This window comes from Cetorhinus maximus, chromosome 10 (assembly GCF_964194155.1).
Source record: "Cetorhinus maximus chromosome 10, sCetMax3.hap1.1, whole genome shotgun sequence".
NCBI lineage: Eukaryota > Metazoa > Chordata > Chondrichthyes > Lamniformes > Cetorhinidae > Cetorhinus > Cetorhinus maximus.
Window position 1 is genome coordinate 96376267 of NC_135888.1, and position 27810 is coordinate 96404076.

The 27810-nt window shown below is 42.3% G+C and overlaps 1 protein-coding gene across 1 annotated transcript in view; it reads right to left on the reverse strand.

The window, feature by feature from the left end:
• The window catches only part of LOC144685855 (uncharacterized), a 28637-nt gene extending 7342 nt beyond the window's left edge, over positions 1 to 21295 (reverse strand). Inside the window, exons 1-2 of the mRNA XM_078550808.1 lie at positions 20801 to 21295; positions 19540 to 20214 (exon numbers count right to left, since the gene is read on the reverse strand). Coding sequence (XP_078406934.1) covers positions 19540 to 20214; positions 20801 to 20852 — 727 coding nt within the window. The 5' untranslated portion in view covers positions 20853 to 21295. The remainder of the gene's footprint in view (positions 1 to 19539; positions 20215 to 20800) is intronic.
• Positions 21296 to 27810: the final 6515 nt, after the last annotated feature.

Consider the following 27810-nt stretch of genomic DNA (forward strand, 5'->3'; position numbering starts at 1 on the left):
ACAAGCTACGTTTACAGTAGTTCAAGGTGGTGGTTGACCAATGTCTTCTCAAGGGCAATTAGGATTGGGCTGTGACACACACATCCTGAGAACAAATAATACTTTTTTAAAAATTCTTCAATCACCACAATGGGGCCTGAACTCATGTTTCTTGATAATTGGTCCAGTCTTCTGGATTACTGGTTCAGTCACATAATGGCTACACGACAATACCCTGGTGTTGTCTTAAGTACAGTATATTCTGTCCTGTTTCTATCTTACCAACCAATGGAAAAAAATCTTCCACTATTTACCCTGGCAAAACTCTTCGTAACCTTGAAGGCCTTGTTCAGGTCACTGATGGAGCTTTTTTCACTGGAGCTAAGAAAGCCGAAGCTCTTGCGTTTCTCTGTAACCCCTCATCCCTGGTAACATTCTGGAGAATATACAATACATCCTTCCCATTGCTTTTATATTCTTCCCATAATGTTGTACTTTAAACAGTATATAACTTACCAACTGCAGGCTAATTAAATTGTACAAATTTAGCTTGGCCTCCTTCCTTTTGTATTCTAAGCACCATGCTTCATTTAGCACCTTCCTAGATCTTCCAGACACGTGGTCAGAAAGCAGTGGGGCCAGATAGCCATGGCGGTTAATGCCAGGAGTCAAGCCCTGAGGACCTGTGTCACAAGAAGTTCAGTTACCTCACGAGTTGTCAAGCTCAGTGGATGCATCTTCAAGTGCCATATCCCACCAGCTGCACCACTAGCTGCAGATGGTACTCAAATCACCACTACCCCATCTTTCACCTATCAACAATCTCTCTCAATCAGGACTCTTTCCTAACATTCATATGCTCTACCGAACCGCCACACCAAGAGCACTGCTGCAATCCTCACACAGCCCACACACACTGCCAGCTATTCAGCCAAACAGACTGCACAACGCTGATTGTCACACTTCCCTCTCTATTGTAAAACAAGGTGGCGCACACTGGAGGCATCAGGAACACATGCACTGGAATGTCATGACCCCCATGTTGGCCATTATTGGGATGCCCATTGTTAAGGCAGTGGCCAGTGACAGGGATGAGAACATCAAAGAAGATTGTGCCCTCCTATATAACCTTCTCACATCCCACTTCCCCTCATCCCACAATCCCTTCTGATTTGTAAGTTGTAGATGAGCAACGATGTAAGCATGAAGCTCTTACTTTTCCTCTTTACCTACTCCACACACCACAACCTTACCTTTGTGTCTTTTCCCTTTCAGATACACAAGAGGTGCAACTTGACCAGGCAATGGAGGAATATCAAGAAGAGAGTGCTGATGAAGACTTAGCACCATCACTCGATTTAACACTCGTAGGCACATGCTCGCATAATAACATTGCACTTTCTTACAGGATGGAATAAAAGGGGAATCTGCACAAAGTGAGACTCTAAGGGCGGAATTGTCCCAGGTTTGCACTAAGTATGGTAGCGGGCGGGAAAAATGACGCTTTACCTGCTGGCCGCAATGGTGGCTTCTCACACTGTACCATCCTAATCCTGCCATATTAGTTATGCATTCCCAGGAAACACGTCGTTTCAATGGCGGGTGTGCTCCAATTCCCTGCCACGCCATCACCTCGCCGCTTCATCACGCTGGATGCCACGTTCAAAGCATAGCCACATACACAGCTCCCAGTGCTTCCAGCTGAGAACTACTGCAAAGCAGACATGGCCTCGAAAGGTAAGAAGACTGCAGCCCCCAGGTTTAGTGACGCATCCCTCAGGTGCCTCTTGGACGCCATGGATGCCCGCTGTGATGTCCTCTACCCCCGCTCTGACCGCAGGAGAGGCAGCAACATTACCACTCCAGCTTGGTAGGCAATAGCAGTAGTGATCAGTGCCAATGCTGCATAGAAGAGGCATGCCATCAAATGCAGAAAGAGAATGAATGATCCCATCCGTGCCGCCAGGGTAAGGCGACCATCTCATCACTCTAAACTCACACACACAAGCCCATCACATATTCACTGGTATCTCACTGCCAGCTCAAGGGACATCACCACCCATTCTCACACACATACCCTCACATCTCCATCTGGCCTCATCTCCTCTGGAGACTGCCTCCTCAGCCCTCACCCTCTTGAGGCCACTTGCACAGATCAACATGTGTCCCCACACACACACCCTGGGATACCCCACTTCCCCAATAACGCCCTTGTCCTGCAGCCTCTTCCATTGCCCGAGGCCAGTTCTACCCCTTCCCCAAGCAAGCCTTAGCCCTGCAGCTGTTGAAAAGCCACCCCCGCCTTATGGCTGGTCCGGTAGGTAGAGCTGCCTTGACCGCCCTAAAAGTGATGTGATGCTGTCTGTGAAGCCTAGTGTTGATGACTGCGAGTGCTGCTCGAAGCAAGGTAGGCCAACAAACCTCAAAGTCCCAAGCGAAATGCAGCCTGCCAGGTGCACGCCTTATACATGCTGTTGTGAAACACGTCGGCAATCACACCGATATTCCCACACGATCCAGCGTAGGGAGGATGATTCTGGCAGGCTGGGTTTATGATATGCAGATGTATTATAATGAGGTTCCCAAAGTCCCATGGTGGGAATCGTGGCCCGCCATTGACAGGCAGAGCAGACAATTGCAAACTGGTTTCACAACATTGTGAAATCTTGCTGAGTGCGTACGCAATAATACAGGCAGCAGAGGCATTGTTTCATCCTGCCAATGGTCTGTTCTATCACATTTTGGGTGGCAGCAGGGCTTACATTGTCTGGATGCTGCCCACATGTGCATGGTTTGTCATCAGCCAGGTGGTCAGTGACTAGCTCTTGTCACCCAGTATCCACCCTTTGGTTTGCTATGGTGACTCAAGTGCAGTTGGCACAGCAGGCTGTCACAAAATGAAGTCATCATGACTGCTGTCAGGATACTAGCATTGACCTGCATGTTGCTCTACCTAGGGTCACACACCAGCTGGACACTGAGTGAATAGAATCCCTTTTGGTTCAGGTGTAGGGCAGAGTTGACATGGAACAACTTTAAGATGACATGGGTGCAGTCAATAGCACCAAAGGGAAGTCTGCAATCCCAGAGAAGGTGCCCTTGCTCTGCCTGTTTCTCTCTTGCAAGAGAAAACGAAATATGGTTAATTCTCAATGATGGAGAACCTTATGCGACTGTGGACAGGAAACCCCAAAATGTTGCAAATATCTTCAGCCCCAGCCTGGAAAAAGTCAGACACACAAAAGTTCATTCTCACGATCACTTCAAGGTCATGGGCAGTGCAGTCCTCGTCTTACTCTGAGGTTGCAGTTGTGTTTGCAGCAGGTAGCAGATTTCAGAGTGGGTGTTCTTACTGAAGTGCACACCTTGGCCTGCATTTTACACAGGGCTTGGTGTACCCGCCCCCCAGCAAAATGTCAGGAGTGAGCCCTCCTCTGCTTGGCCAGCTCATCCTGCAGCCATAGCTTGATTTGAGAACTCTGGCCCCACCTGAGGAGGACATCCTGTCTCCGAGAGCTGCCGGCCATCTCTGGTCCCAGCAACAGCACCAGGAGCGGTACCCATTGCTGGGATTACACCCTGTCTCTAACAATGATCGGCGTTGGAGCTGGATGCAAAGGAAGGCTGAGGGAGGGTGGTATCGTGGGGCCAGACTGGCAGGCCCCGCCAATGGGAGTGGGAGACTGGGGTGGACAGGGCATTTGGGGGAAGGAAAACCTTGGGGTGGGATGTCTCTGATAGGCCTGTAAAGAAGGAACCTCTCCCCACATGTCCGCCACCAGCTTGAGCAGTGAAAGCTGGCCTCTGCCCAGCTCGAGTTAAATTCCAGCAGTGGTGAGAAGTGGCCCCAATGTGTCCACTAATATGTCATTTAAGGGCCTCAATTGGCCCACAGACTGGCTAGCCTCATGACACTTCTCCAGCCACAGGTAAAATCGCAGTGAGATCGGGGGTGGGCAAGTAGGAACTGGGGATGGCATTCATGGCATTGCACCCAATTTTACACCTTCCCCCCCCACATTCACAACCATCCCCTGCCCATGCTTCACCTGCCAACCTGCCCAGGGGAGCCTAAAGTTCAGCCAATCATTACATACTGAGGTTTCATATGAAGCAGGAGCAGGCCATTCGGCCCCTCAAGCCTGCTCCACCATTCAATAAGATCATGGCTGATCTGACTGTGGCCTCAACTCCACATTTCACTTACTCCCGATAACCTTTGACTCCCTTGTTAATCAAGAATCTGTCTACATCTGCCTTAAAAATATTCATTAATCCACCTCCACTGCTCTCCGGGGAAGGAAGTTCCAAAGATTCAAGGCCCTCTGAGAGGGAAAAAAGTCTTCTCATCTCCGTCTTAAATGGGGGACCCCTTATTTTTAAACTGTGTCCCCTAGTTCTAGTCTCTCTCACAAGGTGCAACAGCCTTTCAGTATCCACCCTGTCAAGTCCCCTCGGGATCTTATATGTTTCAATAAGATCCCCTCTCAAACTTCTAAACTCCAATGGATACAGGCCCAGCCTGTCCAATCTTTCCTCGTAAGATAACCTCCTACCCCAGGCATCAGTCAAGTGAACCTTCTCTGAACTGCTTCTACCACATTTATATCTTTTCAAGGAAGGAGATCAAAACTGTACACCGTACTCTAGATGTGGTCTCACCAACACCCTGTACAACCGTAGCAAAAAATCCCTAATTTTATATTCCATTCCCCTTGTAATAAATTACAACATTCCATTTGCCTTCCTAATCGCTTGCTGTATCTGCTTATTAAATTTTCCTGATTCATGTACCAGAACCCAGATCCCTCTGTACCTCAAAGTTCAATAAGAGAATCACTCCCTGAACACCCTGGTAGATATAGCCTTCTACTGACAGCCCTTCTCCCCCTCCCTCATCCAGCAGCTTATCCTGCTCTAAATGGAATTTGTGCATTCTCCAAGTCATGCTGTATTCCAAAGGGAATACCTATTTGTGCACTCATGCCTTGGAGAGACTGGTTTGTGCAGAAGCCTTGAAGTCAGCAATAAGTCCTTTAGCACCTGCTACACCACTCCCTGTAGACTTTGGCAACTTGAAACAACTACGGAAAGCACCAAACACTTGTAGAATTATAACAACAGTCAGAAGAAATCAATCAGCAACTAACCTATGAGTAGTTAATGATCCCTTTAACTCTTGAAGGGGGTTTATTCCTGCTGCTGAACATTTGTTCAGCTGTGCAAGGTTAAGAAAGGGTGCCAGCTGGAGTGTTGAGCTCCAAAATATCATCACTAACATCAAATCAGTGTTGTACGAAATTTCTTTCAGGCACCTCAAATTCAAGGACGCATAATAGAGATAATTGTCATTAACTGCATTTTAATTCTCCAGTGTAAACATTGAAAAACTATTGCAATCTGTCACCCTTGTGTTAGTTTCAGCATCTATCTTGCAAAAGTGACAACACTGTTAAAGCACCATTATACAATTCCAAGAAAACATGCTAAAAAAGGCTGACTGAGCTAACAGTTCTAACACTATACTACAGAACCAACTAAGACTACATCAGAATTAAACATACACATAGGGTCCTCTACATCACCCTGCCTATAATAACGCTTCTTCATATTTCTCTCATGGTTTTAAATATCAGCAAAACAAAACCAGATTTCCTCACTGGCCTGTTCCAGTCCTCAACTAATCTATCTACTCCTTTTCTACAGTAATCCTGTCATTAGGATGTAATAGGACTAGACATATGAGTCCTATGGCAGATTTTTAAATCATTTTGTCTGGGAAGTGGTCCCACAATCTAAAATAAATTACTTCCCCCCTAAATAATGATGGCAAATGATATCGTGGCCAAAATTACTCAGGGTTTCCACTGAACCGCTGACATAATTCTGGAGGACCAGCAAGGTTCCTAGGACAATGGAAAATGGTTAGATCCGTCCTTCAGAAAGCAGGTGTGGGTGTGAAACTGCCGGAGATCCTATTCCAGCAACTCAGTCAGGACTGCATATGTAGATGAAGTTATGACAATGTGAGCCATTCTGCTCTGAAGGTTACCTCGTTAGCTGAGCTCCAGGTCATGGAAGTTGCCTGAACCCTCAAGGAAATGTGAGTTAAATAATATTTGTCCAGATCACATGGAACTCTGGCAGGGTCAGCACAGCTGGGAACAACCATCCCAAGGAAACTTGGCCACACTGTACGGAGTGGAAACAGCACTTTTGAGTTTTTTTGCATAAAAGAAATACATTAATTTACTATTTAGCACAAGTTGGGTACAATCACTTCTTATGATATTTATACTAATAAAGACATGGAACTCAGTCTCTTTCCTCCCATTGCTTGGGAGTAATGATCCCTCTAGGATGTGGGTGTGCACAGCCATGCAGTAATCTGGAATGTATCATGCATTGAAATAAAAGAGTTGCTCTCATCTTCATGAAAGTTCAGTGACTTAAAATGGAAGCTGCCCATGGACAAATAAATTGTGCTCAGAGGCATCTGTAGCCCACGCAGTACAAAGACAATTTTGTGGGAACATTGTCCCAAAACTATTTACAAGTGATTTATCCAACAACCATGACTCCTCCTCTCATACCCAACACTAAGCTCAGTTTTATAGAAATTCATTGAAGTTCTTAACCTAACAATAATGCTCTTTCCCAAAGTCTATCCCATGTCCCAAGCAAGTTTTGTTACTTTCACCTTCAGACATCCTAACAGAACGCATGGTAAATTCGGCAGGCATCAAAACAAACCCTTATCACCTATATTAGGCTCACGCAAAATCATTACACTTGAGACTCCGTGCGTGTACCCACAGAATCCCCATGCGGAATTGAAACCGTCCCAAGATTTTCCAGAGATTGATCCCGTGGATGCAGATTAAGAGGCCAGGCATATGTAAAATATTTTGCAAATGAGGGAAATATGACCTTGACTGTGTTTTATGCCATTTACACTGTTTGAATTTTGGACACAAAACATGTTTGGCCCAAGTGTCTTGCATTTGATGGTTTACTGGAGGGGATGAAACATCTTTCTACATCCTGGGCCTGTGCAAGTGCAGTGAAATCTGTTAATTATAGACACCGTAAACATTGGTATCATCTTGCAGGTGTCCTCATTTTCAAAATGGTCCTCATATGTACCTTAAAACTTTTCAATTAAATGGGGAAGTTATTTACCCAGCATCCATAGTAACAGAAAAAACGCTGGCGTACAAGCATTCAGTCCCAGAGACAGAGCAGTTTCTCTAACTCTGTGCATGCTGGGTCAAGAGTTCTTCATTCCAAAAAAGCCATTTCTTTCACAAAACCTACTCTTGCCTTGTGCTGATATACTGAACTCGCAAGAACTGAGACACAGAAAGGGAGCAAGCAGCATGGGGAGCATCAGCGATCTCAAATCAGTGAAAGTTCCAGATACAGCAGCTTTATAATAGACCATGTCTGGTGTTTTACATTGTAAAAGGGCTTGGTGTACTGAATGCTGCCTGTAGTTCACAATTTGCAAGTTTACCTGGTTTCGTAGTGCCTCTTTTGCCATATAAGCTACTTGGGTTTCTAAATAAGTGTGTGTTTTTTTTTTGCTGGTGCTTGTTTTTGGAGAGTGTTCATCTAGACAGGTTTCACTGTGCCCACAAAGCATCTGCATAGGGTGAAGGTGGGGTCACTAAATTGTGCACTAAATTGGTTTTTCAGGTTGTGCAGAGCTTCCTGTATATCATATTACAGCAGGTGCTTGAAGCCTATTTATCAGGACTCTGCCCACTTTCTGTCGAGGCTGCCAAGCAGAGGCCTGAGGAGTATACCTCCAGCATGCCAATGACCCCTTGGTCAGAAGCACTGTCCCTCAGAGATACAGGTCAGGGCAATCGACAGGAAAAGGCATAAAACCTATGCCTCTGTTTAAAACAGAGGAATATTTTAATATTTTTGTTCACCAGATCATATATCTATTTAAATAGTTACTGTATATCCTGTCCAGTAAACTGGCATATGATGCTATCAACATTTAATATTAAATAATAAAGAAACATGTTGCCCCAGAAAAGCAAATTTTAACTTTATTTGATTCAAAAACACCATCAGTGAAGAACTGCCATCCCCTTCAAATAATCTTTAAAGGAGCATTGTTTTCACATAAGAAAGGCAGAAAACCCACGAATCATTTTGTCATGTTGATGCCATTCATAAATGACATGATGATTTATTGACTTAGAAAGCTGAGCAAACTTATACTTAAAGAATAAAATTACCCAACCAGTAAACTAGAATTTCTAAATTCATTTACCAGTTAAACTGATTTATCTGTGTCTCAATGAGTAGCAACATCATAAACAAAGCTAAAAATGTACTAGATTTCCATTTCATTGTGCCTTCTACTTGTCAGAAGGCTCTGGGTAAAACATGCTGCCTAGAACTCAAGTTGCTCTTTTGATCAAAGCACAAGCTGCACTATCCATCATGCTGAAATAACAAAATAATACAATTTAAAAATACTCATGCTGCATGATAAGCTGCAGTTATTCACATCTTTTTCCTTGCAATGTTTTGATACTATTTTAGTAAGGCTTATGAGCCAAGATCATTCAATGTAGGCGCAGTTTCCACGCAAATGGTTAGAAGCCCAGAGACACGATTTCTGTAGGAGTTGCGCCAATTGCAGAAGAGCCTCAGAAATCATGAAAGACAGCACTTACGCCATTTTCCTAAGGTTTCTGCTAAAGTTACGATGGACTGGAGAAACCCCCTCCAGAAATTCATGCCCTATCCTTTGCACCCAGTTGAATGGTAGCATGTCATTCGCACCCAATTTTCCAAAGGCAATTCATTATTAAAATTACGAATGGCACCATGGTCAGATTCTGGTGTTCGTAAGGAGGCCAGAGTGGAAAACTCTATGTAAGTAAAACATAAAGAAATGGGAACAATTAAAAAGAAATAATAGGGCCACAAAAATTCTGATACACTCTGGAAACTAAGGGTCAAAAAGCATCTGAACTTATGAGCAGCCTTGGCCAAATGTAATAAGGAGGAGACTAAGGCCAGGATTTTTAGGATAGTGAGATTTCCCTTCTCGCCATCCGAAGAGCTGGCAGAGAACACATCCCCATCGATACTGCCTGCCCTGCAACCATTTAACGCTCCAACAAATGTTAATTGGCTGGAGGCCGGATTTACACCCCTCCCTTGGGAGGAAGTCCTGACTCAGAGAGCTGCCAGCCGATCTGATTGGCTGACAGCTCGCTAGTCCCTGCAGTACCCGAAGCTGCAATGGGCAGGACTGGGACTGCAAGCAGTTCCCTGAGCCTAAATCCCAGGGTTGCAGGACCAGGTAAGTTTTGGGGGTCTCAGGGCAGGGAGCAGAGTGAGGCCCAGGAATGTGGGCAGACAGGGTTGAAGGTGTTGGTGGAAAGGCCTGGGGAGGAGATGGGGTCTGGGGAGGGCCTGCAGGAGCCGGACCTTCTCGGGGGTGTGCTCCATGTTAAAAGGAGGCTGCTAATGGGTGCCCCCGCACCATCCACTTCCCACCTGAAGCCTAAACACAGTTTATTTTCAGGCTTCCTCCTCTGTCCCTGAATTGCTCCCGCCAGCCTGGGTGGGAAACGGCCCTTAAGTGGTCAATAATTGGCTACTTAAGGGCCTCAATTGAGGCAAGGGTGGACGGGCCAGCCTAGGCCTCACCATCCAAGTGTAAAATTGTGGAGAGGTCCAGGCAGGTGGGAGCCCAGTGGGAAGGCCATCTGTGAAATTTGATGGTCATCGTCATCCCTCCCTGCCTACAAACACGCCGGCAGTGGAATGTAAAATTCTGCCCTAAGAACTGGCAAACAAAAGTAAGGGGAACAAAAAGCCAAGGTGCAGACATAAGTTTGCAGGCACATGTTGAAGGAGCCCAGGATTCTGATGGCTGCTGAAGTGGAGGAGGTGCTGCTGTAAGTTTTTGCAAAGACAGTTGTCCTCTATGCTTCTCCAAGGCACCATTATCCAAAGATGAGAATTACAGCGTGTCTACAATTAAGAAAGTTAAGACAAGTTTCAGGTCACAGCTGACTTTTACTGCCTTATATTTGCAAGATGTCTGCATGGCTACAACACAGAGGTGACAACCCAGTCCTTGTGAAGACAATTCTCCATGATGGACAGCCAGGGCCTACAGATATAAATAGTGGCATTGTGACAAGCCCAGGGTATGATCTTCCAATTCTGGCCTCTTGCACCTCCCCAATTTCTTTTGCTCCACCATTTGCGACCATACCTTCAACTGTCTAGGCTCCAAGCTCTGGAATTCCCTCCATAGATCTCTCCTGTTCCCTCCCTAAACCATCTTCCTACCTCTTTCTCCTCCTTTAAGTTTCTCCTTAAAACTTAACTCTTTGATCAACCTGTCCTAATAGCTATTTACATGGCTCGTTCTCAAATTTTGTCTGATAATGCTCCTGTGAAGCAGCATGTAACAAAGTACTATGTTGAAGACGCACATAAATACAGGTTGCTGTTGGCGGTCACTCTGACACCCCTTCTTTCATACGGTACCACTAAAAGCATGACACCCTGTAATTGGAATCCTTCTCAGCAAACATCCATTAATTAGGCAGTTACGGACCTTATATGTGCCATCGACTAGGGCAGAATTAATGCATAATTAGCACATTTATCTCTTTGAGTGCATTTTTTTTAAGTGGGAAAAACAACTAAGAAAAGTTGAGTTTCCTGATCTGGATATTACCATAACCTTGAATTTCATGCAAGCACTTTTGATGCTGGCATTTCCTGCCCACTGGAGTTTGTGTGTAATGCACACCTTTAAATTGGAGAATCCCAATTAAAATATATCCTCCTTGTCATCTAATCAAGCTGTGTTAGCCTTAATTTTACAATTTTACAGAGACCCAGTTGGAAAATTAGTCAGAGTTCCGATTAGTCAGAATTCCGGCTTTCTGGCCGACTCCATTTCAGATTGCCATTTTCCCCAGCAACCACAGGAAGCACCTGTCTGTTTTTGGGCAGTCTATTCAAATTAGGTTGGAAATTACATCCTTTCTTAAAGCCTGTTTGTGTTGGATTTTAAAGAGGGATATTTTGTAGGGTTTTTTCAGTTGCCAATGGCTTTAACATCTGTCTTTGTGTCATTTGTTTTGAGGCTGGCATTATTTGGCTATCAGTTCATGCAAAGGAACAATGGGCTTCCTTTTAGAATTACAACCGTATCTTTGCTTTTTGGAAGAAGAGGAGGAGCAAAATGAGAGAAATCCAAACCGATGTGTTGCCACCTATTAAGACCAGATGCTTAACACAGTCCGGAATACAGTGTACCTAACCACAACTGTTTACTGAATTAGAATGCATTCTTTGCCTACTTGTAGCAAAGACAAAATTATAGGATAATTAAAAATGGTAATTACTTTTAAATGAACCCTACCAGTGCCTGTACCACAAAAGACAGCAGTGATTCAGATTGAAGGAACAATAACATATTTTCAGGGCAACTACCATTGGAAGTAATTGCAGCCTTGCTAATATCACCCACACCCTTTAGAACATTTTTCTTTTAAATAAATGAATGTTAAATGTTTACTGGGCAGTAGCACGGCACCACAACCTATACACATGATGTACTGAACACCAGGCTCCAAAACTCAAGAATGTTTCTATGATCAATCATCAAATGGACAGCAAAGTACTTCAGAACAGGGAAGGAAATTGGAGGGAGACTACGCTGAGGCCATTATACAACAACAACAACTTGAACTTGTAGTGGCCCCTTTCAGAGATATATGCCTGGGAGTATATTTTCCCAATCACCCCCTCAACCACAGATGAAAAACACCACTGGGAAAAAAAGAAAAAGACAGACTTAAAAGGAATAACTGGACCATCTACAATCTCATCTTCATTAAAAATGGATGTAACGTGAAATATGAAATTTCCTTTTGTCCCTCTCCCATCATAAGGGCAAAGATGGAACTTTGAGAAAAGAAGCAAATGAAATTACAAGTTTGCCAGTTGCACCATTCTCTGCCTGCACTTATTCCTACATTTAGAAAGTATCAATGTTGCATGCAAGTTTCATCTCATGTTAATAAAACACATTTAATGCCAAGATCGCTTCCCTCATGCATACTTATAATTCCGTCAATGTATCCTAGAATTTGTCACACATTGTAACATATTGCAAACATGGCCTTTTGTAGGATGACTCACTATTCTTGGTAATATGGAGCTCGAATATTGCTGACAAGAGAGACATGTTGCTGAAGCTTTTCGTCTTACACTCATCAGGAAAAATGCAAGAATACCAAATTTCAAACTAACACAAGTTATACTATGGAAGAAAAGGGTGCTGATTGGTTGGCAAGTTGACTCTGATTGGCCAAATCATTGCCAGGGAGAAAGCAACAGGGAATTATAGGCTCTCCAAGCTCCTGGGTAATTCAAAAAAGGTGCAAGGCTTGAACATCTTCCTTTTGTTTGCAGAGAATGAGTCCCTGCATATGCATGTATGTCGCTTCTAGCAAGTGTAAATGAGCCACATTACGAACTCGACTGATTATCTTAAATTGTTGTTAGTGTAACTATTAGCGCACTCAGGATCGTTCAGCAAGTGCTGCCCAATCATGGAATCCCCTCTAAGAATAGACATTTTGTTTTGGGTTTTTACAAGTGCAAAGTTGAGTATGATCCATACTTTGCCTATTGTGAACAACCAAAAGAACATGCTGTTTGACTCAATCAGCCAATCGTCGGGCCCATGCCCCTGGCATCACACCAGCACCAAAATTCATACATGATATTGTTAAATTATGTGGTAGGTAGAACATGTTTTTGGACTGCTGGCAGCATTTGTTAGTTGAAAATACTTCTTGCGTAGCCCCAGCATAGTAGCAGTGTAAAACAGCTTGCTTTAACTTGTTGTTCAAATAGACAAGGTACAGACTGTACTCAACCAGGCTACGCTTGCAAAACCCAAAACAAAACATCTACCATTAGATGTGATGCTGTGATTGGGCAGCACTTGCTGAACGATCCGGAGTGTGTTAATAGCTACATTAACAACCAATTTATGATAATCAGTCAAGCTCGTAACATGGTTCATTTACACTTGCTAGAAGTTGAGATGTCAGCTGTGGCTCAGTTCATAGCACCCTTGCCTTTGAGTCAGAAGGTTGTGGGTTCATGTCCCACTCCCGGAAAAAAAAAGTCAAGAACTGTGAAAGTACTCACAAGAGTTACACTTGCTAGAAGTGACATACATTCATACGCAGGGAGCCATTCCCAGCAAACAAAAGGAATATGTTCAAACCTTGTGCCTTTTTTGAATTACCTAGGAGCTTGGGGAGCCTATGGTTCCCTGTTGCTTTCTCCATGGCAACACATCAGCCAATCAGAGTCGATTTGCCAACCAATCACAACCCTTTTCTCCTGTTGTATAAATTGCGATCATTTGAAATTTGGCATTCTTAGGTTTATCTTGAGGAGTGCAAGACAAAACGTTTCAGAAACATGTCTCTCTTTGTAGCAAAATGAACAAACTTATAAAATGTAATCAGCAGTGCAACTATTTCTTCAACCAAGTTATTTCATTAAAAATAACAGTATTGCAGGCACAAGTCCTCACTCCAAAACTTTAATTTTTTTCCCATGCAGCTCTTAAATTACTCCTACGGTAAACAACTAATATTTCTTTCTTGAGGGGCTGAAGAGTATGACTGGAACTTTTCAAGTATTTTCAAGAAAATTAAATGCTAGAAATGTACCTCCTTACAGTAGAATGAATAGCCACACTAAAACCTTTACTATCTTAAAAGTCCTCTTAACAAGTTTATACAAAGTATACATCTCTCTTGTTGGAAAGTCCCGTTCAAATAAAGCACTTATACCCTGCACCCATAGAATAAGTAATTTCCAAACACTTTCTCATCACTCACTGAGTATTATTGATTTACAGTCTCATTTGGTCTATTATATGGAATCCATGCATGACAAGGTTACTCCTGGACACTTGTAATTGTCTCCAACGTTTCATAAAAGATCATTTTCAACATCTTACTTCCGTTTTAAAGAGGGATTTTCCACTTGAATCACAGTGTGGTTTGGCTCTCTGACCATCCATAATTCTGTCTAATCAAAGTCAAATGTATTTGTTTATAAGTAATGTATTCTTGAAAATGCCTGTTACAGTTTCTTCAAAAGGTTCCAACTGAAGTCAAAGGAGATTTTCCTTCAATTTAATTCCAATTTTCTTAAATATCACCTTTTTAAAATTATGATTTTGTTTGAATGACTGAAGTCAAAGGAAATATAAATTTGGGGAGATGTAAAACAGGAGCTGCCAATTCATTATTACCCATTTTTACACTATCACACACAGTAAAAATGAAGGCCCGCATCCCCTGCTGTCCTTTGTTGTGTGGATGAGACGATCTTTTTTGTGAGGTAAGTTTGAATAATTACTGATTTGCTGGATAGACCCTAGAATATCGGAAGCATAGAATTCATCAAGATGGACAGGCATTATGGCCTAGAAATTCAATGCCACAACACTTGTTTCTCAGACATGAAATATGTGCTTAAAACTCCAATATAGCGGACGGGAATTGTCTGACCTTTACAAAGACAGAAGCATACCATCCACTATATTGATATAGTCAAAAAGTTCACAGCTTGTGTCTGAAACAAGGGTTAGGCACTTTGCATATGCCAATCAGGGGCCTAAAGCCTGTTGGAGGCCATTCTGCAATATGTGTGCACCATGAACTTGCTTCTTAGTCTTTACCAATACTTCTTTAATTCATCATTCAGATATTGAAGAATATCAAAAATGGTCCAATGTGACTGATTCTCTCCTCTGCCCCACCCCCCTGGCCCCCATATCTGTAAGGGAAACACCTTCATTGAGCACCCATCCATAATGGCTTGGCTGTATTTGCTTCTTATCTAGTTTATTATGTATATCTTAACTGTACTCTTGTTGATATTAAACATTTATGGCAGTTCTTTATTTTAAATAAGAAATCAGAATGTATGCTACTCAGCAAATGCCTTATTGCAAAAAGCATTCACCATTTTATTTCAATGTTTGCTATTAATGTTTATTTTCATGATCAAAAAAACATCTTACTAAAGGAAATCATAGGAAAGGTAACTCAACCTCACTGCGGTTATTGGCCAGGGTTTCCTGCTGGTGCACTCACCAGCCCTTGATTTCCCCCAATTAATCTTAATGAACAGGAGAAACACAGGATGGTAAGTGCAAGAGCAGAAATCTCTGACCCATGTTTATTTGCAGTGATGAACAGAGTCTCAGCATCAATGCACACCCTTTGGACCAGGATTTTGCTCTCTGCTGGAAATATTGACTTCCACTGGCAGGAAACTGTTGCACAGCTCGACCAGTGTACCCATTATTTTAATATTTAAATCTTACATCTCAATAGCGACAATCAGGGATTTTTATACCTGAAATTTTGAATGCTAAGAGCCCCAAATGAACAGACATTTAGCCCAGCAATAAAACGAGGGCTAAGTGAAAAAAAGTGTTTCATAAACTGTTATACAGACATACTTGTCTGAAGACAAATACAGCTGTATCCATCATGAGAAACACTATTTTTTTAAAATCAGCAACAATATTAGTCATTGCTCCTTGTCTTCATATTAAATTTGAATTTATAAATAATATTTCAGTTTGATTGATGTTCAATACATTTGTTTAAACATGATATGCAACCTTTATAGCTCATCAATATATTCCTCCAATTAGTGACCATAAAAGCTTTCCAATGATCCGTTAACATCATGAAATCAGGCACATTGTCACCAGATGGACACAGGAGCAGAAGAGTTTCAGACAGAGATGGAATCTTACAGAAGCATTGGCCAAGATTTTCCATGCCCGCTGGCATCAGGCATGTTCAGTGGCGTGAGCAGACAATATGGCACGAAGGCCAAAAATTGATTTCACAACGTCATGAAACGAGTTTGCGATCGTCCGCTCAGCCCGTCGATGGTGCTCCACGCTTCTCGCCATTGGATGTTGGGAACCTCATTCTAATATAGTTGCATATCATTATAAGGCCAGCCCATCGGACTCAGCCTCAGCAGCGGGAAACCCATCCACCTTTGGGAAGATCCCAGTAGTATCACCAATTTGCTCCCAAGTGGACAATTAATTGCTACTAATTGGTTACCCACAAGATCACTCAGAGGTGAAAACACATCAGGTAGATAACCTGATAGGTAACCTTCAAAAATTCCCCACCCTCCCACCTCCAAACCCATCTCTGCATGGCTGACAAGATTCTGCCCAACATCAACAGCCTGCATTTATATAACACCTTTAAGAAGGTAAACATCCCAAGGCCCTCCACAGGAACAGACAGTATTCAAGCAGTGACAGAGGAATATTTAGAAAGAGCACAGAGAATCATAGTGATAACAGCACTGAAACAAAATGAAGAATCTGAAATGTGACTCCATAACCAATGCAGAGGACCAGTGGAGTCCAAGAAATAAAAGCTAACTTTTTAATTATTTATTCACAATTTAAATATTTAACTATATAGTTGCTTAAATGACTACAGTAAAATGATCCAACTAAATACAGAGTAGATAATGGCAGCCCAGGCAGTGTGTCAGGACAGTAGAATGTGGAATTTCAGGAGAGTGGGGCTGTGCCTGATGAACACATATGGAAAGTTTCTATCTCTTGAGTCAGCCCAGCTCAGAGACATTGAGCTGAAGTGTGAGTTAGACACTCCCACACATAAGGAAGGCAGAAAAATATCTGGATAGCTTATGCCAAAAGACAGTCGCACCACTTACAGAGATACAAGTATAGGAAAAGGAGCATGTGATGACAGTCGGCATAGGAGGAGGAAACTGCAGAAAATGGTCCTCTCCAACAAGTACAATTTACTTACTATCCATGGGGAAAAAGGAACAAAGCTGTGGGGAGAATAGACAATAATGTAACCAGGGCACCTTGGAACTGGAGGCAGTGTGGGAAGGGAGTAGGGGGAAGGAAGTGGGTGCACAGGAACAGCAAAAAAGAATGGTTGTAGATGTAGGGAAATTCCAGAATTAGGGAGATAGTCACAATCAGAGGACTGTAATAGGACTTTTAACCAATAAAGAGGGGAGGGTCTGGGCAGGAAACAAAAACCAAAGATTTTTTTAAAAAGTAAGAAAAAAGGTCAGAATAAAAAGGAAATAAGGATAATATAAATAAATCTGGGGACAGGAGAAGTTACAGGAAGTAATAATGAAATACCTGTTAAATATAAAGCAGGTGTGATGAAGAATCAAAACATCCTACATTTCCTGTATTGCCATGCACAGATTATCAGCAACCAATGGTGTGATAAGTCAAAAAGCGTGAGAAATACATCATCTGAGCAGGGTGGCGGCAGTTAAAGAGTTAAATTGATGAATGCATGGAGTAAAACACATACAGTAAAAGCACAAACACAACGTAAAGAATATGGGTTAGAGGCATAAGCTAAAATCTTCCGTGAACCAGTGCAGTCAGGAAGTGCAATGCAATTGTTTCTTTTTTCCCTATTAAAAAGTATTCAATGTTGTTGTGAAGAGTAAAAAACTGGTACTGTTTTATTAATACAATATAAATATAAAGTTACTTCCTGTAACTTTTCCTGTTCCCAGATTTATTTAAATTATCCTTATTTCCTTCTGTATTCTGACCTTTTTTTCTTTTTTTTAAAATCTTTAGGTTTTTCTTTTCCTGCCCAGACCCTCCCCTCTTTATTGGTTAAAAGTCCCATGACAGTCCACTGATTATGACTATCCCCCTAATTTTGGAATTTCCCTACATCTACAACCATTCTTTTTGCAGCAAAAATAGGCATTTAATGAAGATGTTCAATCCTCCAAATGTGTGTAACCAAAATGGCTCATAAAACTATTCTGAACTATTTCATTGGTAAATAATAGTCTGTTTAAAATTAAATTAAATGTATTTAAAATGTAAAAGCTTAGACAAAATTTGCCTGCTAGTGCCTGTGAACCTAAGAAAATGAATGCAACCCTGAACCAACAGCAAAATCTCGCAACTCCATCCTAGGGTATAGCCAGTTTTATGGGCACGGTCTAATTAAAGTGAATTGAATATTGAGCCAGTGTAACAGGTAACAGAAAACACAAAAGCATGTGGTTTTGGTCATAACACACTCAAGTTTATCAAAACGGCTTTTATCTCAAATCATAAATGTCATCCTTTGTGACTATAACACAGGTAAACTATCACTTCTCATCCTTATTGACCTGTCTTCAGCATTTGACACAGTTGACCAGACCATCATCTACCCTAATATCACCTTATGGTGGCTCAGTGTCATATTTTGCTTTACACAGTAATGTCTCTGTGAAGCACCTTTGAAGTTTTAATACATTAAAGGCGCTAAATAATTACAAGTTGTTATTGTTTACAAATCCTCACTCTTTTGTGCGGAGTCGACCAATTACACCTGATATAACTAGCAGAAACTTGACCCCGTGCTATAGTATCTATTACAGAAACCTGGCAACAAGGGATTGGGAGCCAATTATTCCAGGCTATAAACTCTTCAGAAAAGAAAGGGAAATTGGGAAAAGAGGAGGGCAGAAATATTGATAAAAGACACAATCACAGCAATGGAAAGGAAGGACACAGTAGGGATTGAACTAAGGAACAGTAAAGGATGCAAGACTCTTATGAGAGTTATTTCAGACTTCCAGACATTCATGGCGCTGTGGGGAGATGTACAAATATCAGGAAAAAAATGTTGGAGAAACAACATGATTATAATGAGACTTTCATTTCCACATACACCACTTCTGATAAAAGGCCAATGCCCGCAAATGCTGCTTCTCTCTTCACAGGTCTGCGCTGATCCATTTTCTGGCATAACAGGTCACATTTGCTGTCAAAATAACAGTGAGGCTAAAGGCACTCGCTGTTATTTATTAGGCAATGGTATGGGAACTTCAGGTGAAGGACACATGCACAGCTAAACTCAAATATTCAAAAGTTGCTCTCCAGCTTTGCCAGGCTGTGCCCAGTCTGAGCCATGTTTTTCTTCACATTGACATTTCATTATGTCAGGAAGCATTGTGGTGAAATGCAGAATGTACTCTCTTAAACCTCAACATCCGCCCTGTACTGTGTAACCCAATACTGCATGCAGTACTCTAATTGAAGTCTTAAGGTTTTATATAGGCTGATCATTACTTCTTGGCTTTAATCTTTTGTACCTCTTGAGATGAAGCCTAGAAATCCATTTGCATTTTACAGCCTCATGGTTATTGAAGTAAGTTGCTTCCAAGAATTCTCCTTTTAACTGCACTGACAGATTCAGTGCCCTCACGTCACTAGCACTGTCCTGTCTCCCTGCCAGCAATGCTGATTATGTTATCATCTCTCACTTTTTCAACGAAAATACACAGAGCCCAATGGAAATAGACAAAGGTCACAGTAAATATCTGCAAAGATTTTACTTTGAGTGCTGATGCACAGACTCCTCGTAACCTTAGTATCTTTGAAGTGGTCGTGTTAAGTCTCACCTGCATCGCTTTGGGCTGCAATTCTATTCTGTTTTCCCGTACTGTTGGTTGAGAGGCTGGTGGTGCTTGGTAGGGAGGTTGCGCTCGAAGATGATAGAGCGGTACTGGGAGCAGCTGTTGCAAAGGTGACGGTAGAGGTTTTTACTGTGGTGACCTCTCTGTGCCCGGTGCTATTTGGAGGGGATGTTGGTTCCCTACTTGTGAAAGAACTGTTGGTGGCAATAGTATGAAGTGAAGTTGTGTGGGTCGTGTTGCTTGTCAGCGGACTGTAGGTTGTACTAGTTGCATTATCACTTTGAGATGAGCTATTTGTTATGTTAGGTGAATAACTCGTCACTATGGCTGAACTATTGGAAGTGATGTTGGGAGTTGAAGTGGATAACACTGTTGTCGTGTTAAGAGGTGTACTGCTTTCAGCAGTGGAGTTCCGTGATGCAGTGGGTAACACAGTGCTGGTCAGCTGGCTTGTGTCTGTGGGTACAGCTGCACTGGTGAAAGAAAGTGAAGAGTATGTTTCTACATCTGTTGTTGAACTGGTTGCAGTTATGTTTTGCAGGGTTGTGGTAAGAGGCGTGGGGGAGCTGGAAGTGGTAAGTGAGATTTCTGATAGAAATGTAGTTGCATTTGTTGCAGAACCAGTTTGTGTTGTTCCGCTCGGAGTCAGGCTACCAGCCGCTGAAAAGAGAAAGAAAACGTTTACTGTTGACTTAACACGTAGGAAAATATTCACCTTTGAAACGCGGAATCTAATCTGCTCTACTGTTAGTTTAAACCACAGCCACTTTCTCACTGTGCCAGCTCTTTCCCCAACACCCACCCCCCCACAAACCTCCTTCTCCGCTCAACTGACAGGACTGGTGCTTGTTAAGCGCTCAGTCCCTCGAATATCTCAGCAGAGCTGACAGAAGACTTTGGCTGAGCGACAGGTCCTAAGTGTCCTGTTACACTGCACCGAGCATTAAAGAGGATTGCGGGACAGACCGCGAAATGACTGCATCCGTGGCTGGAAAGATCCATCGGCACTCATAACATTTCATTTTTGAATAATTATTTCCACAATACGGCCGGGATCCAAGCAGCAAAAGAGGTCTTCTTTGCTTAATATCAATTTTATTTCAGAACTATATTTAGAATATGGTGGACCTTTAAGAATATTAATTGATCATTCATTGGTAATGAACTATACTGAAATTTAAATGTCTCTTTTTCCTTTAGCTTAAATGCAATAGCGAATCACCGTTTAATAATATCTTGTACTTACACAACGAAAGAATAAAGTGCTGGCAGAACAGCAGCGCCAACTTCGCCCACATTGTTTCTGAGACGGTTCCAATTCCTTTGGGTTCCCCTCCAAAAATCACCCCAGCCGTTAAATTAGAAAAAAAAAACTTTTAAGACAAGGTCGCGAGATCTGAAATGAGAACGTTCAAATCTGCAACCATATCCTCCAGAACAGAAATTGCAGTGTGGTGAACAACGCACCCCATGTGAGCAGCAGCAACTGCCTGCAGCCGGAACTGAAAGGAATTAACCGAGGTTTGTGTCCTAACCTCAATATAAACTGGAGCTGTGCGTCAGGTGGACAACAGACCCAACCCACTGCAATCTCCCAACAGCCGACCAAGATCACGTCCACCACCAGCGAAGGAAATATAAGGACATCTCACTGGACACCAGTGCAACGTTAAGAGGGGATTGCCAAAAGAAAAATCATGAAAGACTTTGCCCAGCTGTCAGTAAATAACCTGTTGCAGTGGGTGTGCCAATCTACTTTGCGGATGTGCTGCAACATTTATTTGCTGGTCTTCCAACCAACCAAACAAAGGCTGCTTGCTTGCACAACGCGGCGTTGCACCAATGAGGGAAGCGTAGGCCGGGGTCAGGTACCTGGGTCAGCTCAGTGTCTACACTGGTTACAATGGCTGGTGTTAGCCGGCTCTGCAAGCTGGTTACTAGCCGGTTACATCTAACACGATCTTTAGTTACTCTCAAAAGGCGCGTTGTAACTTCAGTCTCCACCGCGCCCCCGCCCGCCCTTTTCCCTGGCTTTGCTTCTAAACTGTTAAATCTCTAACTTCTTACACTTCTGATGAAAGGTCATCGGATTAACTCTGTTTCTCTCTCTCCACAGATGCAGCCTGACTTGCCGTGTATTTACAGTGGTTATTGATTTTATTTAAGGGTGATGGTCCCTGCTTAATGTTTTCAGCACAATCCCTATCTGTAAGGTCATAAGAAATAGGAGCAGGAGGAAGCCATTGAACCAGCTTTGCCATTCAATAAGATTATGGTTGATCTTAACAGCACTTACCTGCCTGTCCCCTATAACTGTTGACTCTAACTCAGCCTTAAATATATTCAATGACCCGGACTCCACTGCTCTCTGTGGACGAAAATTCCAAAGACTTAAAGACCCTTTGAGAGAATTCCTCCTCATATCTATCTTAAAAGGGAAACATCGTTATCATTAAACTGTGCTCCCTGGTTCTAGATTCTTCCACAAGAGGAAATATCATCTCAGATCTACCTTGTCAAGCCCCCTCAGAAATTTAATGTTTCAATAAGATCACCGCTCATTCTTCTGAACTCCAATGAATATTGACCTAACTTTTTTTTATACATTCATGGGATGTGGGCTTAGCTGGCTGGGCCAGCATTTATTGCACCTCCCTAGTTGCCCTTGAGAAAGTGGTAGTGAGCTGCCTTCTTGAACCGCTGCTGTCCATGTGGTGTAGATACACCCACAGTGCTGTTAGGAAGGGTGTTCCAGGAATTTGACCCAGCGACAGTGGAGGAACGGCGATATATTTCCAAGTCAGGATGGTGAACTTCCAGGTGGTGGTGTGTCTGCTTCCCTTGCCTTTCTAGATGATAATGGTCGTGGGTTTGTAAGGTGCTGTCTAATGAGCCTTGGTGAATTCCTGCAGTGCATCTTGTAGATGGTACACACTGCTGCTATTGCACACCAGTTGTGGAGAGAGTGAATGTTTGTGGACGCGGTGCCAATCAAATGGGCTGCTTTGTCCTGGACAGTGTCAAGCTTCTTCAGTGTTGTGGGAGTTGCATTCATCCAGGCAAGTGGGGAGTATTCCATTACACTTCTGACTTGTGCCTTGTAGATGGTGGACAGGCTTTGAGAAGTCAGGAGGTGTGTTACTTACCGCAGGATTCCTAGCCTCTGACCTGCTCTTGTAGCCACAGTATTTATGTGGCTAGTCCAGTTCAGCTTCTGGTCAATGGTAACCCCCAGAATGTTGAGAGTGGGGGATTCAGTGATGGTAATGCCATTGAACATCAAGAGGCGATGGTTAGATTCCCTCTTGTTGGAGATGGTCATTGCCTGGCACTTGTGTGGTGCAAATGTTACTTGCCATTTGTCAGCCCAGGCCTGGATATTGTCCAGGTCTTGCTGCATTTGGACATTGACTGCTTCAGTGTCTGAGGAGTTACGAATGTTGCTGAACATTGTGCAATTATCAGCGAACATCCCCACTTCTGACCTTATAATGGAAGGAAGATCATTGATGAAGCAGCTGAAGATGGTTGGGCTGAGGACACTACCCTGAAGAACTCCTGCAGTGATGTCCTAGGATTGAGATGATTGACCTCCAACAACCACAACCATCTTCCTTTGTGATAGGTATGATTCCAACCAATGTAGTGTTTTCCCCCTGATTCCCATTGACTTAGGTTGTGCTAGGGCTCCTTGATGCCACACTTGATCAAATGCGGCCTTGACGTCAAGGGCAGTCACTCTCACCTCATCTCAACCTTTCCTCAGAAGACAACCCTTTCATCCCAGGAATCAGCCTAGTGAACATTTTCTGAACTGTTTCTGATGCAAGTACATCCTTCCTTAACTAAGGAGACAAACTGTACATAGTACCCCAGATGCAGTTACAACAATGTCCTGCATGGTTGTAGTAAGACTTCCCTACTTTTATAATCCACCCCTTGCAATAAAGGCCAACATTCCATTTGACTTCCCAATTACTTGCTGTACTTGCTAACTTTCTGTGTTTTATGTACAAGAATACTCAGAACCCTCTGTACTACAGCATTCTGCAGTCTCTCTCCATTTGAATAATATTCTACTTTTCTATTCTTCCTGCCAAAATGGGTAATCTCACATTTTTTCACATTATACTCTATCTGCCAAATTTCTCTTCATTCACTTAAACGATCTATAACACATTTATCATGAAACCTCATCCATGGGTTTCATGAAGGTTTTTAAAGTTTAAAAAAAATTTTAAATAAAATTCATTGACATGTCCCAGCTCATGTGACAGTGTCACATGAGGGGACATATCTTAACATTTCTTTTTCTTTATTAAAATTTTTCAATGCCAAACTAATCTCCCTGAGGCAGCTCTGTGCCTTAGGAAGATTTCTGCTGTGCGAAAGAGCATAGGCTCCGACTCAGCCTTAGTCCCCCTGCCCGCACAGGGAGCGCTCAGCGCTCCTGGGTGCACGTCACACTGAGCGGGCCTTAATTGGTCCACCCACGTAAAATGGCGGTGAACAGCCAATCACAGGCAGCGATCAGTTGTGCGCCTGCCCGCGCCCACTCCAGCTCAGCCTCAGAAAATTCTCCCCTATATCTACTATTTCCCCTTTATCCACCCTTCTTGTTACATCCTCAAAGAATTCTAATAAATTTGTCAAAAACAATTTCCTTTTCACAAAACTATGTTAACTCTGCCTGATTGTATTATGATATTCTAAATGTTCTGCTACTACCTCCTTAATAATGAAATCTAGCATTTTCCCAATGACAGATGTTATAATAACTGGCCTATAGTTTCTTGATTTCTGTCTCCCTCCTTTCTTGAGTAGTAGTGTTATATTTGCAGCTTTCCAAACTGCTGGGACCTTTCCAGAATCTAGGGAATTTTGGAAGATTATAACTAATGCATCCACTATCTCTGCAGCCATTTCCTTTAAGACCTGAGGATGCAGGCCATCAAGTCCAGGAAGCTTGCCAGCTTTTAGTCCCATTAGTTTATCTAATCATTTTTCACCAGTAATCGTGATTGTTTTATGTTCCTCTTTCCCTTTAACCCCCTGTTTTTCTACTATTCTCGGGATGCTTTTTGTGCCTTCTACCATGAAGACAGGTACAAAATACTTGTTCAAAGCCTCTGCCATTTCTATGTTTCCCATTATAATTCCCCAGTCTCATCCTCGAAAAGGACCAATGCTCACTGGTGCTACTCTTTTCCTTTTTATATACTTATAGAAGTTTTTGCTGTCTGTCTTTATATTTCTTGCTAGTTTTCTTTCATACTCCAATATCTCCCTCTTTATTTTTTTTTAGGCATCCTTTGCTGGTTTCTTAAATTTTCCCAATCTTCTGACCTACCACTAAGTTTTGCAGCATTGTACGTATTTTCTTTCAATTTGATACTATCGTTAACTTTCTTTGTTAGCCATGGATGGTGCATTGTTCTTCTAGAGCCTTTCTTTCTCAATGAAATATATCTTTGTTGAGCGTTATGAAATATCTCCTTAAATGTCTGCCACTGCTTCTCTAACCTTTAACCTGTTATCCCATTCCACCTTAGCCAACTCTGTCTTCATACCCTTGTAATTGCCTTTATTCAAGTTTAAGACACTAATTTCGAATTTCTCATCCTCAAATTGAATGTGAAATTCTATCATGTTATGATCATTCTTACTTAGAGGATCCTTTACTATGAGGTCAATTATTATTCCTGTCCCATTACACATTGCCAGGTCTAAATTAGTCTGGTTAGTTTCAGAACATAATGTTCTAAGAAACTGCCCCAAATACACTCTATGAACTCATCTTCCAGGCTACCTTTGCCAATTTGATTCATCCAATCTATATGAAGATTAAAACCATAAATATTGCAGCGCCTTTCTTACAAGCACCCATTATTTCATGATTTATAACCTGTCCTACCATATAGTTACTGTCAGGTAGCCTGTAAGCCACTCCCACCAGTGACTTCTTTCCTTTGCTATTTCTTATCTTCACCCAAAATGATTCTACATTTTTATCCTCTGAACCAAGATCATTTCTCACTACTGTAGTGAGCTCATCCTTGATTAACAGAGCTACCCCAGCTCTTTTTCCTCCTGTCTTTCTGAATAGTCAAATACCCTCAAATATTCAGGTCCCAGCCATGGTCACTTTACAAACGTGTCTCTGTAATGGCTATCATATCATACTCATTTATTTCTATTTGTGCTATCATCCATCTTATTATGAATGCTGTGTGCATTCAGATAAAGAGCCTTTAATTCTGTATTTTTTTTTAATTTTTCCCTGCTCTGACCTTACTGGCTGGTGCATTCTTATGTTTGTACACTCTGTCCTTTCCTGACACACTCTGGTTATCATTATCTGCACCATTTCCTTGCACTATTGGTTGTACATTCTCTTTAACTTTCTATATCTCCCCTCACATGAACCTTCACCCTTCCCCCACAGTACTTTAGGGTTGTCATCATTGCATCCACTGTAATTTTCATAATGTTTTTGAACTGTCTCAAAGATGTGATCTAGAGGTTATCTTAGAAGCTTTTAAAAACATATTACAAAAGTAACAGGGGACTCATTTTCAGCATCTGCCTCAAATTCTGTACTCAGCTCTGGCCCCCTCCATGCCACTATCTCAGGCTGAGTCAAACTATTTTCAGCCTCAGGGGCCTATTCAATACTGAGCTGAGTTTCCATCCCTATATCCTCTTTACCCTAAAGATTACCTCAACATCATTTGACTCACCCTCTGCTGTTAAAACCCTCATAAATGCCTTTAATACCTCCAGACCTGAATATTCTAATGCTCTCACCATGATCTATCTTCCATACATTTCAGCCTACTTATCATAATCGGCACCAACTCTCAGTTGCCCAGCACTCTATCCTCACCATCCTATATTAGCACCTGTTCACATGGTGTTTTAATCCACCTATGGCTTCACTTCTTACTTCTATTCCCTCTTCTACCCCTACAAACCCCTCCCAAAATTTCTCAATACCTCTGATTTCAACTTCTTGTACATTTCACCTCCTTAATCCCCAACAGTAATGGTCGAGACTTTAGCTTACTAGGCCACAAGCTCTAGAGTTCCCTCTGAAAAGCCCTCTGGCATTCCACTTCCCTCTCCTCCTTTAAAACCCTCCTTAGAAACCCAGTTCATTGACTAAGTTTCGGACCACAACTCCTAATATCTCCTTCTTTGGCTCAACATCCTTGTTATTCCTTACACCTTTGTGGAACATCTTGGGATGTTTTACTTTTTTGGAAGCACCAATATAAATATAAATTGTGACTTTTGGCGATTTTAGTTACTTAAGTGTTGTCCTTTGATTTTTTGGATAACGTAATTTAACATAAAACATGATAGAATGTCAATTATTAATTACCATTAGTAACTAGGAAAATATTAAAAATCAATATTAGATGTAGTGGTGTCGAGCAGAGTAATCTGTCAAAACTGAACAAAGCAGCATAAGTAAATAAAAGCTTTAGTATTACCTTGAGTTAAGAGCACGTTGTGGTAAAGTGAGTGGCAGCAAAAGATTTTTAATAATATTAGTTGATTTCCCAGGCATTGCGCACGGATAGAAATTTTAGTGCACATTTTAGGTATTATACGGTTAGGGAGCGACAGAAAAGGGACTCACAAGACCAGGCAGGGAAAGCTGAGCAGGGTGATGAGCAACGCTGCTGGATACAACAATGGGGAGGAAGGTAGTGCAGGAAGAAGGACTAGTAGGATGGGATGGGGAGAAGAAGAAGAGAGTGAAGAAGAGGAGATGGGGAGAGAACAGTATTGGACAAAGCAGTGGGAAGGAGGGGGAGGGGAATACGGGGTTAAAGAGTAAGGATGAGAATAAGGAAGAAGGGGTCAGGTCAGGGGACATAAAAGGAGGCAAGAAGTGGTGAGCTGACTGGAAAGTTTTTAATTCAGTGCCTGTCCACTCAGGTTCACAAGATTGTTAGAATAATTACCATTCCAAATGCTTATACATCACACAATCAAACATGAGGTTCCAGCAAAAACATTTCTGCAAAGACATTCCGTGGTTGTGCTGGAGAACTGCATGCATGATCAAATCTCCAATTTAAAATACTAGCCATTGGCCCAATCTTTTGGCTGCTGTCACAGCAGCTTTCATTGCCATTCGGGAATCTTGCATGACTCTGTAAAGGAGAAGCTGGAAGCTGAAGGTGAAACTGCAGTTATCAACAGCCAACAGCTCACCCTGTAAGAGACCGTCTGATCGCCCAGCAA